This window comes from Penicillium manginii (assembly GCF_028828005.1).
Source record: "Penicillium manginii strain IBT 31320 chromosome Unknown utg000011l:1.0-1395921.0:1.0-1396616.0, whole genome shotgun sequence".
Taxonomy (NCBI): domain Eukaryota; kingdom Fungi; phylum Ascomycota; class Eurotiomycetes; order Eurotiales; family Aspergillaceae; genus Penicillium; species Penicillium manginii.
Window position 1 is genome coordinate 1,047,675 of NW_026643112.1, and position 19,721 is coordinate 1,067,395.

General features: G+C 50.2%; 8 protein-coding genes across 8 annotated transcripts; 6 read left to right on the plus strand and 2 right to left on the minus strand.

Moving 5' to 3' along the window:
- Positions 1-509: 509 nt before the first annotated feature.
- Positions 510-2,381, minus strand: N7533_013666 (cation:proton antiporter; the record flags this gene model as incomplete). Its single annotated transcript, XM_057110316.1, has 3 exons — positions 510-1,202; positions 1,254-2,071; positions 2,126-2,381. 3 exons carry the CDS (start codon positions 2,379-2,381, stop codon positions 510-512), a joined length of 1,767 nt encoding a protein of 588 aa, XP_056953018.1.
- A 468-nt stretch (positions 2,382-2,849) lies between these two features.
- N7533_013667 (S-adenosyl-L-methionine-dependent methyltransferase) lies at positions 2,850-4,259 on the minus strand (the record flags this gene model as incomplete). The annotated part of the gene is made up of 5 exons (XM_057110317.1): positions 2,850-3,163; positions 3,233-3,687; positions 3,747-3,870; positions 3,933-4,059; positions 4,119-4,259. The coding sequence occupies 5 exons, from the start codon at positions 4,257-4,259 to the stop codon at positions 2,850-2,852; spliced, it is 1,161 nt and encodes a 386-aa protein (XP_056953019.1).
- A 397-nt stretch (positions 4,260-4,656) lies between these two features.
- Positions 4,657-5,127, plus strand: N7533_013668 (uncharacterized protein; the record flags this gene model as incomplete). The annotated part of the gene is made up of 1 exon (XM_057110318.1): positions 4,657-5,127. The coding sequence occupies one exon, from the start codon at positions 4,657-4,659 to the stop codon at positions 5,125-5,127; it is 471 nt and encodes a 156-aa protein (XP_056953020.1).
- Positions 5,128-5,898: 771 nt separating this feature from the next.
- Positions 5,899-6,294, plus strand: N7533_013669 (fungal specific transcription factor domain-containing protein; the record flags this gene model as incomplete). Its single annotated transcript, XM_057110319.1, has 1 exon — positions 5,899-6,294. The coding sequence occupies one exon, from the start codon at positions 5,899-5,901 to the stop codon at positions 6,292-6,294; it is 396 nt and encodes a 131-aa protein (XP_056953021.1).
- A 90-nt stretch (positions 6,295-6,384) lies between these two features.
- N7533_013670 (fungal specific transcription factor domain-containing protein) lies at positions 6,385-7,356 on the plus strand (the record flags this gene model as incomplete). The annotated part of the gene is made up of 1 exon (XM_057110320.1): positions 6,385-7,356. One exon carries the CDS (start codon positions 6,385-6,387, stop codon positions 7,354-7,356), a length of 972 nt encoding a protein of 323 aa, XP_056953022.1.
- Positions 7,357-9,251: 1,895 nt separating this feature from the next.
- On the plus strand, positions 9,252-11,356 carry N7533_013671 (putative GPI anchored cell wall protein; the record flags this gene model as incomplete). The annotated part of the gene is made up of 3 exons (XM_057110321.1): positions 9,252-9,483; positions 9,572-11,267; positions 11,329-11,356. The coding sequence occupies 3 exons, from the start codon at positions 9,252-9,254 to the stop codon at positions 11,354-11,356; spliced, it is 1,956 nt and encodes a 651-aa protein (XP_056953023.1).
- Positions 11,357-12,147: 791 nt separating this feature from the next.
- On the plus strand, positions 12,148-17,731 carry N7533_013672 (phosphatase PAP2 family protein; the record flags this gene model as incomplete). Its single annotated transcript, XM_057110322.1, is given in 6 exon segments — positions 12,148-12,209; positions 12,384-12,680; positions 12,694-12,878; positions 13,037-13,230; positions 13,280-13,819; positions 17,183-17,731. The coding sequence occupies 6 exon segments, from the start codon at positions 12,148-12,150 to the stop codon at positions 17,729-17,731; spliced, it is 1,827 nt and encodes a 608-aa protein (XP_056953024.1).
- Positions 17,732-18,238: 507 nt separating this feature from the next.
- On the plus strand, positions 18,239-19,670 carry N7533_013673 (NAD dependent epimerase/dehydratase; the record flags this gene model as incomplete). Its single annotated transcript, XM_057110323.1, has 6 exons — positions 18,239-18,254; positions 18,372-18,607; positions 18,679-18,859; positions 18,932-19,104; positions 19,163-19,295; positions 19,366-19,670. 6 exons carry the CDS (start codon positions 18,239-18,241, stop codon positions 19,668-19,670), a joined length of 1,044 nt encoding a protein of 347 aa, XP_056953025.1.
- Between the last annotated feature and the right edge of the window lie 51 nt (positions 19,671-19,721).

Consider the following 19,721-nt stretch of genomic DNA (forward strand, 5'->3'; position numbering starts at 1 on the left):
GAGCTGAAGTACAGAGTAAATTAAACTTCTCTCCCACGATAGACTCTGAAATTTGACTGGCTGGCTGCAGTCATTATTACTCTCATTTGCGAAAGGGCTGACTGCACCAACTCGGCCTTGGCAATATAAGCTTGCTGGCATTTCACCTCCTCCCCGGGGGTTCTCGGTTTTTGAGCAAAGCCCAGATTTATTGACTCGGGAAGAATAGGATTTTGGAAAATTGCTAGCAGTGTGGTGGATCCACTTATTCTCTTGTCAGAGGCAGTCGAGAAGTGACATAGAAGTATAACAATGTGGCGGTTCAAGTTTAGAGTTTCTCACGCTAAGTCTATGCAAATGAGATCTGACGTCGCTGAGAGAAATCGTGACGTGAGGGCTGAATACCGACATTCAATCCAATTTATTTCGGCATTTTTACTCTTCGAGCAGGTTTTTCTTCATTCTTTCATCTTCCTGCTGCCTAACACCTCAAGTGCTGCCTTGGGGCTTAGCTTCACTTAGGAACGCACTCAGATACCCCAAACGCCCAGTGGGTCTGAGCCAGAGTTCCCTCTGTTTTTTTGTAACTTCTGGACTCGCTTGACAAGGGTTCCAACGCAGATTGGCCCCACAAGTGTGCAGATGGAGATAGCCCATATGATCACTAGGTAGATCTCTGATATTCCGCTAGAGGGGCCGGTTGAAAACATGCCTTGGCTCTGTGCTAGCGAAGCAATCAGATATCCTACTTCCCCCCGAGCGACCATAGCCAAGGCGAGGATAGATGGCGGATACAATGATTTGGGCTTTGCTGGGAACGTAGTGGAGGAGCGTTGATTCGACTCTAGGCGCTCAGTTTGCTGGAGCTGGGGTTGGCTCGTAGTCTCTCGGTTAGAAGGAGACCTGTGGACTGAGGTTTTGGCGTGTGGTTCCGTGTTTTCGTTTATTTGGTCGTGCGAAGTAGCCGTGGCGGAACTTGAAGGAGGCTCTTCTTTCCTCTTTTGCGGTTCATGGGGTTTCTTCGGAGTGCAAAACAGGCGAGGGCCAGGAATGTAATCTTTCATATGACTGATGAGTTTCGACACGGGATTGAAGGAGAACCGAACTAGCCATAGACCCGTGACCATCTTTCCAAACATCATTAGCAGGGAATAGATCAGACCGCGCCATATGACACTTCCCCGAAACATTTCGGTGATTGGAATTGCAAACCCAATCGATGCCTGTATAGAATGTAAATATGATGAAGATGATGATAATGCGACGTGACTCACGAAAAACAGGGGTGTTAAAAGTCGAGATACCGGTTGTTTGTAATATCTCTCGTAAACTACTTCGCCAGTCAGTGTTTCATCGCATCGAGCACTTGAAACATCGGTGGAAGGGTCGCTATGCTGCTCAGGGGAACCCGGGGAACAACTATCAGCCACTTGGCTTGCAGATTCGTGTGAAATGTGAGCATCATCTTGGCCAGCAGATTCTGCCATCTTGAAATCCGCAATTGTACCATCAAACCAGGTGACTATAACACCGGCAAGATAAGCAGCAAAGAGACTGGATGTTCCCGCATAAGTGGCACCCGCTACAACCCCGACCAGAACAACTGTTTGGTAGAGAAATGCAAACTGTATCGTCTTCATAAATCGAGGCAGTTTCAGCTTGGAGCGAAGCGCCTTTTTGACACAGGGTCCGATCAAAAATGCACACACTAGGAATAGCCCCACTGCGAATCCGATAGACACGAATACCGGTCGAATGACAGTCAAAGCGTCGAATGATGAGCCATTTCCGCCCAGGTTTGAGATAATTTGGACCATCACCAACCCAACGACGTCATCGAGCATTGCAGCGCTAGTTGTCACAGTACCCAAACGCGTGGCGATCAGATTCGTTGTCGAGAGGATTGTAAAGGTAGTCCCAAGACTTGTAGCACTGAGCGCTGCACCGGCAGCAAATGCTTGCAAGGAGCTCGCACCAACCAGCTCTCTGAGAATGAATGACAGACCCATAGGCACACCGATGCCGGTGATGGCGACACAAAGAGAAACAAAGAGGTTGGCTCTCACTGCCTTAATAGACGTCGACAAACCACCTGTTATAATGTGAGCGACTGATTTCCCTGATTACGCGTGGGGTCCATACTTACCCTCATAGACAAGCATTATAAGACCGAGATATCCGAGTTGCTGGATGACGGTCTCTGTCTCGCGATCGAGCCATTTCGCGCCGGGCGTGCCCCAAAGGATGCCAACGAAGAGCTGTCCAATCAGGCCACAATATAGAAGTTTGTCAAGACAGACATTTATGATATTTAAGAGGATGATAAAACCAGTCAGGTTGAGGATTGTTGCTATTGGCGGTTCGTGATAGGCAAATGCCGCCTCCGCGCTAACCCCGGCCATGCGTGGCTCAGGCGAGATGCTAGGTAAATTCCAAGCGAAAAGAGTTCTCACTTGCCTTGCCTATCTGTTACTTTCCGTCGGGTTTTTGCAATAATGGACCGAAGACGAAGCTGAATTGGCCAAAAATTGAAATGATGGTTGGAAACTTGAAGAATGAAGTGGCGGGCGGGAATGTCGTCAGGGCGAACTGGGTCGGTCTTGGCGCCGTCGCCCGCTGGGCATTTCACTCTCCACTCTCGGGGCTTTGGAAGTTATTTTGGAAATAGATAGGTATAAAGGGACTTTGTTACATTGGAAACGTGTAAATTCTTGATATTCCAATTTCCATTTGGTGCCCAAGTGATATTCATGAAAGGAGATTGTTCAAACGAGCGGCTAAAATATACCTACCTAGGAGCTCTACTATTTATACATTGATCGATCAGCGATGACTCCATCTTCAACCTTGGAATCTAGAACCTTGGAAAATCATTTCAAAGCCAGGACCACCACCGAAGTGTAGGTCGAAGCGATGTAAGAATGAATCTGCTCAATTTTCAAACCCGCAGCATCTGCAAGTGATTCCCACTGCCTCTTTGTTCTTTCCACACCACCACAACAGTTCATCAAAGCCAGGTCAGCCATAGTGACCTGCCAAACAGCCCCAGTATCGGGCAGAACGGCATCATCAATCAGAATGCGCGAGTGGGATGACATTGCCCCTGCAATATTTTGGAGAATCTTTGCAGCATCTTGATCTGGCCAGTCGTGCATGATGCGGCGGAGGTAGTAAAATCTCGCACCTAGCAAAGCTTTGTTAGTTTTGTTCGAGAAACAAAGATCTGAAACAAAAAAGGGAGAGTTCAACATACCCACCACAGGTTGCTTATCAAAAAAGCTGTATTCTTCGATTTTCACACCCTCAATTGGAGACAGAGGCCTAACGACTGCGCCAAGGTCCTGCAAAATCAGACGTCCGAGAAGGTTGGGATATTTGCGTCCCAGCTGAATGGCCTGGTGGCCATGTCCACCTCCAACATCCACTAAGAAGGGTTTGTCTGATGGCTGGGCGGGGGTAGAGGGAATCTGCTTTGCCTCGGAGTTGAGAAGCTCAAAGCCCTCGGTCCACTCGGAACCCTCTAGGGAAGTCATCATCTTTTGAAACGGGACGAAATGTTCGGGGTGCTGGGCAAGCCAGTCGAAGGAATTGAGATCTGTCTTGAATGCCTTGTGGAACGGAGTGTACTTGGTGCTCGTAATATTCTGATAGCCGGTCTCCTTGAAGTATTCGGGCATTTCTCGCATGTGAAGGGCATGGAAGTCGAAGCTGGGTTTGGAATATTAGCAATGACTTTCTCAAGATGACGCAAAGGGAAAAGTACTCACCCATGGGATATCATCGCCTCTCCTTTTTCGCTAGCGAAAATGTAGGTAAGATTGCTCGCGGCATACTCGTTGGGCCCTACTTCCTTCACTATGTTGTTAGAGGCCAGATAGCGGAGCAGTCTCTCTGTTAGTGTCACCGTAATTAGCATTTCGAAGTGATAATGTAGCGGGAAAAGCCAGATTTACCAAGAAGACCAGAAGATGCCTCAGTGATTTCAGCCAGTTGATCGACTGTCAATGGCTTCTGGGCCGTGGCAACCGCATGGAATAACTTCAGGTCCACGCCGATGCGAATGACGGGGCCGAGTAGGAACTTCCTCGTGCAAGTTTGTTAACTCCCAATTCAATTGTTTGGATAGAAGAGAAATATACCGAGTTTGCAAGGTCCATTAGGACTTCCTTCGGGTCCTGAAGATCTCGTTGAACTTGACGCAGATCTCTCTGGATGTCCTGTCGAGTAGCTCCGTCGGCCGACTTGGCCAAATCACGAATCTGGGTTATGATGGCGTCCATTTTGAGTATTGTGGATAAATCAATTGATAAATTTGAAGACTTGAACCAAGATGATATAGTTCACATCACTCCTTGTCTCTTGCCTTTTATATCTGTAGTGTTAAAATTGGAGCTGGGTGTATAGTACCTGCTTGCTGGGTCCGCGGAACTTCCGCGGGGCCTTCGATCGCTGATTGGCTGGATGTAGCTAGCCGGTCGAACCCAAGATAGCCAAAAGATGGCCGCTAGAAGGCCAGCATGAATACTACTAGTATAATTATTTGCCTCACTGAAAGGTAATGAAAGAAGCAGCATGTATAAAAAAACAATTGAAAGAAAATTGACCTCTTTTTCACGTCTAGGCTTGGTCTTCATGGTCAAATAATCATATACACCCTCTTTGCCCACTCTATTCTCCATGCCCTCTCCGTACCAGTACCTTAAGGTACCCGTTAAGCTTGGCGATATGGATGTTCTTGTGGCGGCTATCGGCCGCCGCACTACCTTCTCTTTCCAACTGGAACTCCTCCTCAACAGTAGGTTGCAGCAGGTTGGCATCATCACCCGACGAGAACTTGTGCCCACTCCTACAAGTATTGTGCGAGGGATGGAACAGACTGTTACTCTCTTAACAGTCGTCACAGAATTACGCGTTTGGGACTCAACGAAACTGTTCCTTTCAGAAAAACGCAACAAATACTCGCGTCCGCTACAGAAATTTCGGTGTCTAAGCCTCCAGGCTCTAGGTCCCCTCACGAATCTCAAGAGTTCAGCGGTTTCGACTCTGATGAACTTTCTGACGAGTCCCTCGCTCAACCAAACGCGAGCACGTCCGCATCTCGCCGAGGTCAGCCTTCTTTCCACTCCAACGGAAAGCTGCATTAGTTAGTTATGGCTCGAGTTGTAAAAAGCCGAGCAGATAGCTCGCGATCACGTCCAGTTTCCTGCACATTCTGCCGGTCGCGCAAGCTCCGATGCAGCCGGAACTTCCCATGCACCAACTGCATCAGCCGTGGCCTCGACTGCCCGCAAGATGATTCCTTGCCTTCAGCCCAAGCAAGCTGTTCGACCGACATTCCGCCTAGCGTCGATGAAAATGTCTTGGCGCGTCTGCGCTTACTAGAGAATATCGTCCTTGGCCAAGGTGGAACACCTCCAATGACCTCCAATGGGTCCTCAATGCATGCCGGGAGCCCGCCTTCCCATGCTTCGCCCGGTTCGTTTGCGCGGAAATTCGACCGGTACAAACGTTTGGAGACCTCCCCATCAAGCGATGTTGACTGGCTGGAAGGCGAGATAACCCACCCCCCTTCAACGGTATGTATCTCCAACCAAAAGTTGCATAGTTGTCAATTTGTTTTGACGCGCCGTATGGTGACAGAACTGCCTGCTTTCGTCCGAGATTGAATTTAAAACATGCTCTATCAACCTTGCGATGTCTTCGAGGTCCCTGATAAGTCGAGAAAACGCACGCATTCGATACACTTGGCTCCCTCTGCATGAAGAATCGATTCACATTGTCGAAAAGTACCTCGTTGATATCACACACCTCCATCATGTGGTTCATGCGCCGTCGGTCCGTTCGTTGGTTCGCGATATATATTATAGTTTGAATCAGAAGAGCGACCCCCGACTAGGAGACGTTTGTCTTCTCTTAGCGATGATTACCAGCACTCTCTTCTTCTGGACGGAACGGGATACACCGGAACCCCTGATCACCTCTGCGGAGGAAGCCCACGAAAAAGCTTCGCTGTGGCTCCATAGAACCCTTGATCTACTGGATGTGTCTCATCGGATCGGATCTGGAACCATCGAAGAGGTTCAAGCAACCATCATTGTCGGTTTTGTCATTTGCAACATGGTTGGCATCTCATCTCAGGCACATTTTCGGTTTTCTTCTGCTACATCCCTCGCAATACAACTCTCTCTTCACCGCATTGATCACCCACAAAATGGAAACTTGGATGTACCTCGCCCAGATTCCATCAGAGCGGAGGTGGCGCGACGGGTCTGGTGGAACTTGGTCGGGACCGACTGGTATGCATCACAATATTGATCCGAGCATCACAATTTTAACAACATCCCTAGGCAATTCTCCCAGTTTGCAGGTGCCCATAGGGGGACCTACCTGATTAACCCTAGCCACATGGCGACAAAGAAGCCAATCAATGCGAATGATGAGGATCTCGTGGATGGAATGGAAGGAGTCGGTCAGCCCATCGATCAACCGACCTCCATGTCCTATTGCCTGCAAAGATTTCGTCACGCTGAGCTCTGTCGTGAACTTACTGATAGCGAATCATTTTGCCATGCTGGATCTGGACCAACAAACTACCAGAGAATACTAGACATTGATGCCAAAATGATTGAGTTTATCAACAGTCTACCGCCGTTCTTTTCTATTGACTTCGAGGTAGACCAGGTGCCTGACTCGGATGCACGCAGATCAATCCCGATCACTGCTCAGCGCTACATCCTCAACTGCCTGGTCAATGCCCAAAGGTGTCGCATGCATCTGCCATACTTGACAAAAGGTGCTAAGGACTCGAAATATCTCTACTCGAGAGATGCGTGCCTCGAGGCGGCCAGAATGGTAATTCGAACCGAGCGCCAACTCCGGACCGAGAATTTACCATTCACTCTGATACGACTCAGATCCTCCGGTATTCTACACTGTGTATGCATGGGGATTATAGTGCTATTGATGGACCTTTGCCTGAACAGAAGTTTTCAGACAGGCGATGACCGAAAAATCCGCATCGAGATATTCGGCGCACTCACCGTTCTGGAGGATGCAAAGGGCCAATCCCCATTCGCAGAAAGAATCCTGGGAGCCTTCCACAGTGTCCTAAAGCGATACAACATCCCATTCATTTCTCCCGGAACAAATTCACCGCCCCGACCGGAAGGTAGTGCCACACTTCATCCATCATCGGTTCCTGCAGCTCAAGATCCTCAGACAATTCTGCCAGACCAAGGGGCTGGCCTCTTTATAGAGGACCCCACACTTCCATCATTCAATGATTTCTTCGAAGATTTCAGCGCTAATGTGGATCCAGATATGCTTGATTGGGATTCGTTGTTTCCCGGACTTGAACGATCATTCCTATCGATGTGATATCTGGACGAGGATTCTACTTTGAGCAATAAGTCAACGATTCATGTCCCTTCATGACCCATACAACGATAAATTACCCACGAGCTCATATTCAATGTAGCAAACTAGCTGTAATAAAGAACACTTTTCACTCCATGCACTACTCTAACTAGTAGTACTAGTACTCAGTGGCTCGAAGCGTTTCGCCTAGCCAATCATTATACGAGTTACAGTCTTCTCACGAATTGAGACCAAAGGTGCCTACTTGCAGGTATATGACGCACCTCCTGGTCTAGTCAGCTCCCAAAGTCGTTATTTAGCACAACCCGATCCCCCAATCACCTTACATTTTGGTTGATGAATCCCTGCCCCTGCCCCGCTCAACCCAGGTCCTCACCCATATTCGGCAGGATATCGGGATGGGTCCCAGAGCTGAAGCTGGTGCACCTTCATTCAATTGGATGTTTGGTCTGCAAACGGGCTGTCTTCATTAGCTCGGTGTAACTCGCGAGGGCTGCAGAGAGCCGCAAGCCGTCAAGTCGCACCTCATTCCACAAACACGAAGCAAATGCGGGAAATTTGAATAGTGCTCGTCCTGATCTCATTCGATGAGAAATGAGCAATTGTTTGCGTTAACATACCGGCTGAAACGTTCTTCTTGAGCATACTAGTAGCGTTATCAACACATTCGTGTCTTCGAACCTCGCTGTATTCAGCGATTGTTCATAATTTCCAGTTTATAGCATAGGAAGATCTGCGGGTGCTGGTATTGAATAGACAATTATCAGTTTCACCTGTACCTGGGTACAAAAATAGTCCACAACGATCGTTGGCGGAGCCAAAATTAAGCTGTCTTCACATGACGCCAGGGTCCAGCAACCAGCGTCTTATATCGTGATGAATAAATTCCGGCTCATCACCTGGCATGGATACTCTGGTGTATATTACTACTAAGTATACCTCAACGATCCTCGGCGCCGGAGGCATCCCATTCAATTTATCGGGTGGGCATGTTCTTTTCTATCGCCGACAGGCTGCTTATTCTACGAAGTGATACAGGGCCTTGGGTACCTGTTTTGGTGCCTTGCAAACCATCCAACGTCAAAGGGCGGGAATCAATGTAAAGGAAAACTGCATCACAACCCCATCAAAGCTAACGAATCATCCGCTCCATCCGCAGATTATCCAGGGAATTCAGCCATTGCGAAGGGCAACCATGCCATGTTCCGTGGTCACACCCGTCTCGCCACTGAAAACAAGCTGCCCTGGATTCTTCGGTCCGCGACGAGAGTATCTACTCAGGCACAGGCACCGCCCCGGAAATTACTCGCATTCAATTGACCCAATAATTCACAAGACCGGTAATGGTTAATGGCTATCCCGTCGCAGTGGAGCATCTCATATGGATCTTCTCCTCGCCTCCAACATCGGGGCTCTGCTCAAGAATGACGTCTACCCTGTCCTTTGCGGATGACATCTCCGACTGGGCTCGGGTTCTATAATCATCTTTTCTTCTGGTTAAGAGGAGTGATAATTGGCTCACCACGCAATCTACAGCGAATATCAATGCAGAGCTTCTCGACGCTGAGAGGTCGAGCCTTGTTTCTATCCGTCTTCCGCTGTCGACTTCTCGCTCATCATTTGTCTTAACCCTCGGAGGTATAGCCCGGAGCCCTTATTCTGTTCGCTCGAGCGGATGCACTGGCAGTCGTAACCCGTATTTTCTCTTCTCGCCGTTTGTAGCATATAAGTGTTGTTCCCCGGCATTTCCTGTCTCTCCTGGTTCATCCTCGTCCATCTATCCCTCTTCCCCCTCTATCTGAAGGAGGACTGACCTTCAAGTTAACCATCTTTCCTCTTTCCTAAACTATAAAAATTCATTCGCTATATACTATTCACCCGATAAACCCTCTACAATGAAAATCTTCGTTGCTATGGCGGCTTTCGCCGCCGGCACAAACGCTCTCGTCGGCCGCAGTGATAATTGCTGCTTCCATCTGACCTCAACTGGGGATCTTTCCGGAGACCTCGGCCAGATTGGAGATGGCCAGGTGCGTATTGGCGACAACACGCTGCCGCAATCATCCTTCTGCATCGATTCCAATGGTGGAATCACCGACGCTGCTGGTCGTGGATGCATCCTCACCCGTAAGTATACTTACCACCTTTGACTCACTCGTTCCTGCAGAGAGGTACTAGTATGTGGGATGATCGACTAATTCACATACCATTCTAGCTCCAACTACCCAGTTCCAGTGCGACGAGGGTGCTACGCCGACCCCCGGCTTCTCCATCTCGTCTTCCGGACAGCTGGAGTTTAATAATACCGCAGCCTTTATTGCTTGCCAGACTGGTCAAAATGATGGTCGGAATGTTTATACCACGAACAGCACTTCCGTCACTATGTGCTCTAGTATCCAATTGAACACTGACTCGTGCTCTGGCTCTGGCCCTGGCCATGGTGGAGGTGGAGGTGGAGGTTCGCCTGGTACTTCTCCCGGTGTTACTTCGCCCGGTGGCACTTCACCTGGCGGTACTTCACCTGGCGGCACCTCCCCTGGTGGAAGCTCACCTTCTGGCGGAGCAGTTCCTGGAGGTTCCCCAGGTGGCACTTCACCTGGTGGAAGCTCACCTGGCGGTACTTCATCTGGTGGCACCTCCCCTGGTGGAAGCTCACCTTCTGGCGGAGCAGTTCCTGGAGGTTCCCCAGGTGGCACTTCACCTGGTGGCACCTCACCCGGTGGAAGCTCACCTTCTAGCGGAGCAGTACCTGGAGGCTCATCCAGCGGTGGCTCCGGATCTCCTGGAACTTCTCCTGGTGGAAGTTCCCCTAGTGGAAGCTCTCCTAGCGGCAGTTCTCCTAGCGGCAGTTCTCCTAGCAGCAGTTCTCCTACTAGTGGTAGTTCTCCTAGTGGCAGTTCTCCTAGTGGCAGTTCTCCTAGTGGCAGTTCTCCCGGTGGTACTTCGCCAGGCGGTACTTCACCTGGAGGAGGTCCTTCTGGAGGAGAGTGCGCAAGTCAAACTGCCACTGGCTGTAGTTGTCCTGCGCCTGGTGGCGGATCGTCTGCTGGTGGTTCCCCCGGAGGCAGTTCACCTGGCGGAGGAGGAGGCTCTTCTAGTGGAGGCTCTCCTGGCGGTGGGAGCAGTTCCCCTGGCGGAGGCTCTCCTGGTGGTGGTTCTCCTGGTAGTGGTTCTCCTGGTGGTAACTCCTCTGGTGGAGGTGGAGGCTCCCCCGGCGGTGGTAGCGGTTCCCCTGGCGGAGGGTCCCCTGGAGGTAGTTCTCCTGGTGGAGGAGGAGGCTCTTCTAGTGGAGGCTCTCCTGGCGGTGGTAGCAGTTCCCCTGGCGGAGGCTCTCCTGGTGGTGGTTCTCCTGGTGGTGGTTCCCCTGGTGGTTCCCCTGGTGGTTCCCCTGGTGGCGGCTCGGCCACCTCTACTTCCCACAGCACTCCATCTTCCACCGGCTCTTCAAGCGGCAGCTGCCCTACTGACCTCTCGGGCAACCATGAAAAGCCTCACTTGATCATCACCCTTGACTCGTCCTCCCCTGGCAACACCGCCGGGACAGGGTCCAATGGCACTGTGACGTCGACAGTCTCAAGTGTTTTCAACTTCGACATCCCGGCATCAGACACTGGCAAGACGTGCAGTCTGGTCTTTCTCTTCCCCAAACAGCAGGATCTGGAGACCGCAGCATTCACCTTTAGCGGCGATGGCATGATCGACTTTTCCAAGCTGTCTGGTCAAGTGACCCCATCGACCACATCGAGCAACCTCCCAGCTGTTGCGGAAGACCTGGGGGTGATTACAGTTTCTCCGGGCAATTCATATGTGGTTTCGACATTCGCTTGCCCTGGTGATCAAAGTGTTGCCTTTGAGATGAAGAATGCCGGACGCACCGAGTTGAATTTCTTCGAGGATTACAATCCTTCTCCGTACGTGAATCCCTCTGTGTGGTGAGATGTTGATGGGCGCTAACATTTCGGTTCTTTCCAGGCTGGGTCTGTTCATCACTGTGTGTTAAAAAGCGGACAAAGTGGTAATTTCGGTGTTTACAAGTTGCTGTTATAGCTCTGTGTCTCGTGTCTCTTTGTGATTGATACAGTGCACTGTTGGCATGTCGGTGTATTCGGGGTATTAGTACGGGGTATTACTATCCAATTTGATATTTAAGTGGACCATGTGATGGCTCGTGCCCACTTGCCCTAAGATTACTAGCATTCTTCTAACTTTCGTACAGGACTAGCTTAATGATGCTGCCTGGGAGTGGATCGAGGGTATCAGATTCTCCAATAACCCTGTCAGTACAGAGTACAGAGTAAACAAATGGCAGTTGGAGGTCCAGCCACGTTGTCTGCAAATTCGGCAGCCTACCCTTATGCGGACGCTTCTTCTGGTCCTGTCCCTTTTGTCCCTTCTTTTCCCCATTTCATTTGGGGCCAATAATGACGATCAGCGGGCATCAGTCTAGACTCTTCTCCGAGTGCGAGAACTCAGCCACCTTACTCCATAGTGACCAGCTACCGTAGATTCATAATAAGTAATATGCACACCAGGGCGCTTGATTCCATTTTGCCATTGGTATACTTATTCCAAGTTTATAAATATACCATTAACCCCCAGTACATAATAAGAGTACTAATTAATAGATCGATCGCCGCCAAGCATCACGCCCAGCCTCGTTGGCGCTCAGGCACGCGACCGCTCCTTGTCTGCCTAATTTGAATCTGAGATCCATTTTCTCCTTCTTATCTCTCTCTTTCCCAAGGGGGTTTATTCTTTCTTCCTATACTGGGCACTGTGTTGGTTTCCACAATGGAGATCCCGGCCAAATTGCCCTTCTCCAAGCGGCGTCTCCGACCGCGCGTGGTTATTTCGTAAGTTTCAAAGTTTCCCCTCCGCTTTTCTTCTCTTCAGGTACTACTTGATACCTGGGTACTCCAACTTGATCACAGGTCAGACTAACACCTCTCCAGTTACATCTTCGACTATGTCATCCTCATGTATATCACCTCCACCACCTCCACTCATTGACCCGCTAACCCACCCAGTGCCTGCGTGATCGGCTTTGCCATCCTCGACTCCCTTGAACCCTACCACCAACACTTCGCCCTACAAAACTACACCCTGCAATATCCATATGCCGTCCACGAACGCATTCCGATGTACTATGCCCTCTGCATCTCCGGCGCCTTCCCTCTCGTCCTGATCATCATCTACACCCTCTTCATCGATGGCATCTTCTCCCACAGCAAGCCGCAGGATCCCGTTTCCGGCAAGCGCAAGCTGCGCGGGCCCTGGCGCTGGAAGGATCGCCTTTGGGAGATGAACTGTGGTATCTTGGGTCTGTTGCTTTCCCAGGGGGGTTACCTTTGTCATTACCCAGGCACTCAAGACGGCGTGCGGCAAACCGAGACCGGATCTCATTGACCGCTGCCAGCCCAGGGCGGGGAGTGTTGATCCCACAGTGTATGGACTGTCCAATTCGACTATTTGCACGGGAGATCCCAAGCTTATCAAGGATGGTTTCCGATCCTGGCCATCAGGTGTGTTTCCGTCTTCTCCTCTGCCCGCTTAGAAATGGAAGAACAAAGCTAATACCAACGCAGGTCACAGTAGTTGTACGTGGAAACTACCCTCCCTCTACCCTCCAAGCAATATCGCCATTGCCACTCCCATCGATACCCATGCTAACAATACCCAGCCTCCTTCGCCGGCCTCTTCTACATCGCCCTCTGGCTCGGCGGCAAACTCCACGTAATGGACAACCGCGGTGAAGCCTGGAAAGCCCTCGTCTGCATGACGCCCATCCTCGCCGCAACCCTAGTCGCTGTATCCCGCATCATGGACGCCCGTCACCACCCCTTCGACGTGATAACCGGCTCCCTACTCGGCACGGTCTGCGCCTGGATCGCATACAGACAATACTTCCCCCCCAATAACCGAGTCCTGGCGCAAAGGACGCGCTTACCCAATCCGAACCTGGGGCACCGAACCCGCACACCCGAACGACCCGCTCAACATGAAATTACTGTCGTCCCAGGAAGCGTTACATAACCCAGAGACGGACCGACTCAGTCCCGCGAACGATAATCTGAACGCTGGCGCCCCGCTGAATCCAAATCCGAATCCGAATTTGACGGCTGCGCCGATGGGACCAGGGGCGTATAGTGCTGACGGGAACCCGTTTGTCGCGGGACCTTATCAGCGTCGCCGGAGACATGATCATGATCCGGACGGGAATTGGTCGTCTAGCGAGGAGGATGTCGGCAGATACGAGATGCAGCATGGCTATGACTCGCAGCAGAATGTGAATCGATACTACCCGCCGCAGTATGAGGGTGCGGGTGGTACGGCGTATCAGTCGCAGACTCATGTGCCTGTCGGTGCTGGTGCTGGTGCCGGCGCTGGCGTGGGAATGGCTACGAGTACACCTCCCACTGCGCATGGCCAGGGTCGACCGCTGACTGATACCCCCATTCGCGATGTTTAGGGCGGGTGTAGTAGATCTACTCTGCCTTGATTTTATGATTTCATTGCATTACATCTGTGAAGGATGTTGTATGATTATAGAATAGCGTTTTCGTTTCACGTCTTAAGGTGACCACTTTTCTTCCATCTCGATATGATATCCATGCATTTCGTTACTGAATGCTACAAGTTCCTTCCCTGCCCCTCAATCCCCTCAATAACATCCATGCCCGGCCCATCAAATAAAGTACTACTAGCACTACTAGTAGCCGTATAACTCCTCGCGAAAGAATAAGGCGGCGGACTACCCCCGCCCAACTGCGTCCCAACGCCCGCGAAGTCCTCCGCCGGCGCCATCAACATCGGCGTTGCAATCTCAACAGTCGCCGCACCCTGCACCTTCAACCGCAAAACAAGCGTGTACGTGCGCGATATCCGACAAGAGTGGAATGTCGGGATGATAAACTGGTGCGCCAATTTGACGGGAACAAGAAGCGTTGAAGTAAAGCGCGTTGGACTCTGATTCCGATTCTGATTCTGTTCAATTTGAGAATCAGATTGACTCGGTCTTAGACTGTCATTGTCATTTTCATTGTCATTGTCATTGTTATTATTCTCACTAGCAGCCCATGACAAAGACGTAATCGAGTGCGTGAATTCTGTAAGGACTTTCTCCGCGTAGTTGAGCTTAGTGCCTAGTCTGTCGCGTTTCTTGCGCGGGATGCTGGTGTGGGGTGTTTTTGTAAAAAAAGTATTTGCTACGACGGTGCCGCGGAGGGATTGGATTTGTGGGGGTTTTGGTAGCCCTGCTGGGTCGTGTTGATTGTGATTATTCGAGTTTGGATTCGGATTCGCATTCGCATTCGAATTGGGTTCTCGTTCGTAGTGCAGGGTTAGTCTTATTGCTTGTCGGACTGAGGCGTCTGTTTCGCGGACGGGGATGTCGAAGCGGGGCGGGGCGATGATTGTTGTTGTTAGTTGGCCTATTTTTGTCCTTGACTTTGATTTTGATATTGAGAGGGATTTTGAGATTGGGGTTGGGATTTGTTCGTAGATGTCGATTGTTTGTTGGTGGGGGGGGTCTCGCTATCTGCTGATGCTGATGTCGTGAGGGGTGCCAGCGACGGCGACGGTGATGGTGATGGCGAGATTGGTGAAAGAGATGGCTGGATTAGGGCCGTGGATGAAGGCTTGAGTCGTATTTTGAGACTTTTCTGTAGGATCATCTGGTTCCTTTCTGTGGCTAGACTTTGACGGGTGAGGCTTGCTTGGATTGTGTAGACGATTCTGCAATTTGATGGTGCGTAGTCGTTTCGTAGTTTGCCGCCGAAGCCGGCGACGTCGGGGTCGCCGAAACTTGGAGGGGCTTGGAGGTGGAATTGTCGAGTGAGTTCATTTTCCACGGGGTGGGTGCAGGATGTTGGTGAGATTGTGTCGGGGACTTGGAATGTGAAGCGGAAGAAGTATTTCTGGTTCTTTTTGATGATTTTCTCTGCTGGTAGTGCGGTGACAGGGACTGGATATTGCTCGTGGTGGAATTGGCGGGGATTCCGGTCGTGTCGCGAGGTGGATTCTTCGCCTGGAGCGTTGATAAGTAAATTACTTTTGGATTTGGGGGGTTATTGAATGTCTGGATATGGGGAGGACTAGGCTTACCTATAAGGAAGATGTCTAGAGACTCGAAGTTGAGGTCGTGATCCGATTTGATATAGATGGAGCCTTGAATTGTATCGCCGTTGTGATATGAGTAGTGAAAGGATGAGACGGAATCGGGGGGGATCTCCAAGAAGAATATTCAAGGAGATCGAGTGGCTGACGTCGATTGTAGTCATACTAGCTGTAGATATGATACTGCTAGTAGTAGTAGTAGTAGTAGTAGTAGTAGTAGTAGTAGTAGTAGTAGTAGTAGTAGTAGTAGTAGTAGTAGGCCATTCTTCATTGTTGAGGATGGAAAGACTTGGATGCTAGGATGGGTTGAATGTAGCTAGGTTCGTATTGAGATGACTCACGAACTATACCGAATTGCACTAAATTGGACTAAAGTGTAGCATACTATTTCCCAAGGGCCAATGAGATCCCTCATCACCTGCGATGGTTGCATCTGCAGATTATATGCATTGTACTTTGTACCTCAAATGGTGTTGATATAAGCCATGGAGTCAGTTGATATACCCGAGAAGCACCAAATTGAGTTACTTTCTATGAATAGCTCGGGATATTTCGTGTCTATGTCAAGTACACTCGTGCTCGGCCATTGATCCGGGATATAATCCACAGGTCACCACTAAGGTAGTAGACAAAGTGGGGAGAAAAGTGGAGAGAATCAGGGTCTGCCATGTTGGCCTTACTGCCTGATAAATTCTCTGTACCGAGAACCTGAGTGAATCCATGGATGTTCCAAAAAACAGTAGATACTAGTATAAAGTGGACCTACCATGGTAGAAGCAAGTATTTCCCGAGATCCACCTCAAACAGAGTATTGAAACAATGGGATGTTCAGTGAAACGGAGTGAAACAATTAAAAAGGTGAATTGCATCATAGCATAGAATTTTGAGCTTAACTTCCCGTGTGCAGTGATGTGCATTGCCATTGAGTTCGACTCCACTGGTTGCCACTCCAACGCATCCGCAGTTAGTTTTACTCCGTACAAGGTAGGTAATGCATTCAGGCCCTATCAGATCCTCTCAGCTGGCCCTTCTAGATCCCTAAACTCCATGCAAGACATTAATTAAATTAATGGAGGGGCTGAATGACACTTGAAGGAGTCTGGCTAATTAAAATGGGTGAATCAACGAGGGTTGCCCAGGTTCCCAGCCACCCAGCCATCCCATCCAACTAGTTTTGTTCCCAGCCTCCTCTTGCGCACACCCCGCCGTCAGCCCAATATGACGCTCTTTTACTCCCATCCCCTCCTCTTCTTTCTTCCCTTCTCCATCCTTCCGGCATCTCCTGCATCACATCGCATCGCATCGCATCGCATCCAGTCTTTGGTACTCTGTACACCGCTGCGATCCCAATTGTTTTCCATCTCCACGTGATGCTGGTGTAGCTTGAGATCAACAACTTCAATTTCTTTGTACTCCCAATTTCTGGCCTTCTTCGAAATATACTACCAGGGATAGAGGACTGCCAGTGTTAGACTTTTTTCTCACATTCCTCGGTTCGGTCCGTCAATCGCGATCCTCGGAGATCTATTCCATCGGAAACATGTTCGGCAGCCTCTTCTTTATCTTTAACCGCCTGGTGGAAATCGTCTTTCTGATTCCCATCATCGGCATTCTGGTATGTGATCAGATGCGACTTGCGACCTCCGTTTGCGCCCGCCCGCGCAAATCTCCCCCCGTAACTAGAATCACAGCTAACCCTCGACTCCTCCAGGCCTATTTCGTCCATGGCTATCTCCAAGCAAACATCCTCGCTCCGCCCTACATCCTGGTCATGTTCATCGTCAGCGTCCTAGCCGTCTTCTGGTGTCTAGACACTCTGATCCGGTACAGTTCGACCAAGCGCTCGGCGATCTTCGTCTCTTTCGTGGACATGCTTTTCTTCGGCGCCTTCATCGCAGCCGTATACCAGCTGCGCTTCATCGCCAATTCCGACTGCGGACACTGGGAAGGCGGCACCAACTCGGTCTGGGTCTCGCTGGGCCCCTTTGGCGAATACGGCGCTCGCATAAATAGCCCGGAATACAAGCTGAACAAGACCTGCGCTATGCTGAAGACTTGCTTCGCCATGGGTATTATGGAGGTCGTCTTTTTCAGCTGGACTGCTTTCTGGGCCCTCTTCATCCATACTCGTTCGCGCGAGGTCGTTGTTAAAGAGACTCATGTTCGTCGCCGGAGTCACTCCAGTCGTCGGGGCCACTCTTCTGGTGGATCGCATCACCGTCATCGCTCTTCGAGCCGGCGACCCGCTTATGTGGTTTAACTGGGCGATGATGTGATTGTGTACAGGATTCGGTGTTGGGTTTTCTTTGTTGTTTCCGACCCCAAAAATGGGGCGGGCTTTGTGTTTTCGTTTGATTTCCTTCGTCTTTTTCCTTTCCTTTTCTTTTCTTCTTTTGGTTCTCTCTGGAACTACCACTTACGACTACGACTTACGATGAATGGATTAATGAGGGTATGTTGCTGGGAACATCTCCGTGATTATGAGTAGATGTCAAGAGAAAAAGAAATCAATATCTACGGGGAATGTGGGGGTTTTCCATAGTTTCTATCCTAGCTAGCTTTGTCTTCGTCAATATCAATGATGCCACACTCTGCGTATCTACTTCAAGTTCCACATTCTTCCACACTAACACGTCCAGACTCAACCCATCCTCGCCCCAAACTTGAACTCCACTTCCATCTCCCTCCGAGTCATGTCCTGTATCCACACTTCCCCAACTAGTTAGTAAACCGACCCGGAGCTGCCAGTAGGTAGATAAATCAACCGATGCTATCCGAGTCCGGTGAGCGATCCTTCAGGCTGTTATAATCCTCCGACTCACAGCTCTTAAAAAAATCCCCCTCTTCAAACTCCTCAATTCCGCAAAAATGGACCCCTCCAACTACGCCCTCCCCCCCAGGCTCTCGAATCCTTGTCACCGGAGCGAATGGCTACATCGGCGCACACGTCGTGGACCAACTATTGGCCCTGGGCTACACAGTGCGGGGCACACTCCGGACCGACAAGCCGTGGCTAAACGAGTTCTTCGCCACCAAGTACGCTCCAAACTCTTTTGAAACAGCGCTTATAAGATCTTTCGATAATCAAGATGAGATTGAACGTGCGCTCGAGGGAGTCGATGGACTGATTCATTTGGTAAGAAGAGCCAGTGAGCAATCGTTCCATCAAATTACAAACGTGCATTAATTCATTCCACTTAATCTTAGGCCTCAGATGTCTCGTTCAATGACGATCCCAACGCCGTCATCCCATGGGTCGTCCAGGCCACGCAAGATCTCTTGAAAGCCGCCTCTCGCAGGTCTTCTATCAAGAGGGTTATTTTGGCTTCCTCGTCCACGGCGACGTATCTGACTTGGCCTGATCCCAATGGGCGAACCCTCAATGCCAGTGAGTGTTCAGCCAAGTTGTTGTTTGCGGGCTCGGCGCAGAACAGAACAGTATGTCTGACGATTTATACAGATACGTGGAACGACGCCGCTATCACCGCAGCATGGGACGAAAACACCGACCCGCAGAAGAAAGCCATGATCGTATACTCAGCATCCAAGACAGAAGGTGAGCGGCAGGCTTGGGCGTGGATTGAGGAGAATCGCCCTTCATTCGTCTTCAACTCTGTCCTGCCTTGTTTCAATGTATGTCTCCCCTCTCACTCTTGGACCCGGCTATCCGGAAACAGAGTATCCGTTCCAGGGTACTAGTATCATTGGGCCTAATCTGCTCGAACAGGTCGGTAGATACCTCCATCCCGAAATCGCCGGCTCAACGATGTCCTTCGTCTGCCAATTACTCAAGGGGGATGCTTCTGCATTCATGTTACCAGAGCGTACGTACATTTAACCAGCCCGGGCCTCGCCCATGATAGCACCAATGGCACACTAACCTAACGAAACTAGAATGGCGCGTCGACGTCGAAGACACAGCCCGACTATTCGTCATCGCGCTGCTACACCCAGGCGTAGAATCTGAGCGGATTTTCGCATTTGGCGAGTCAACTCATTGGGCTGATGTCGTGGCTATGCTTCGCACGCTGCGTCCGGAGAATAAGTCTATCCCTGATGTTCCGGCGGGTATTCCGAGAGATAATACTATTGTTGGACCGCGGGAGAGGGCGGAGGGGTTGTTGAGGAGCTTTTATGGAGTGGATGGGTTTACAAGTATACAGGAGAGTATTCAGAAGGGGATTGCGGGGTTGGAATAGGTTGGTGAGGATGCATCGTCTACTAGTAGTGCTAAAAGTAGTAGTATATTA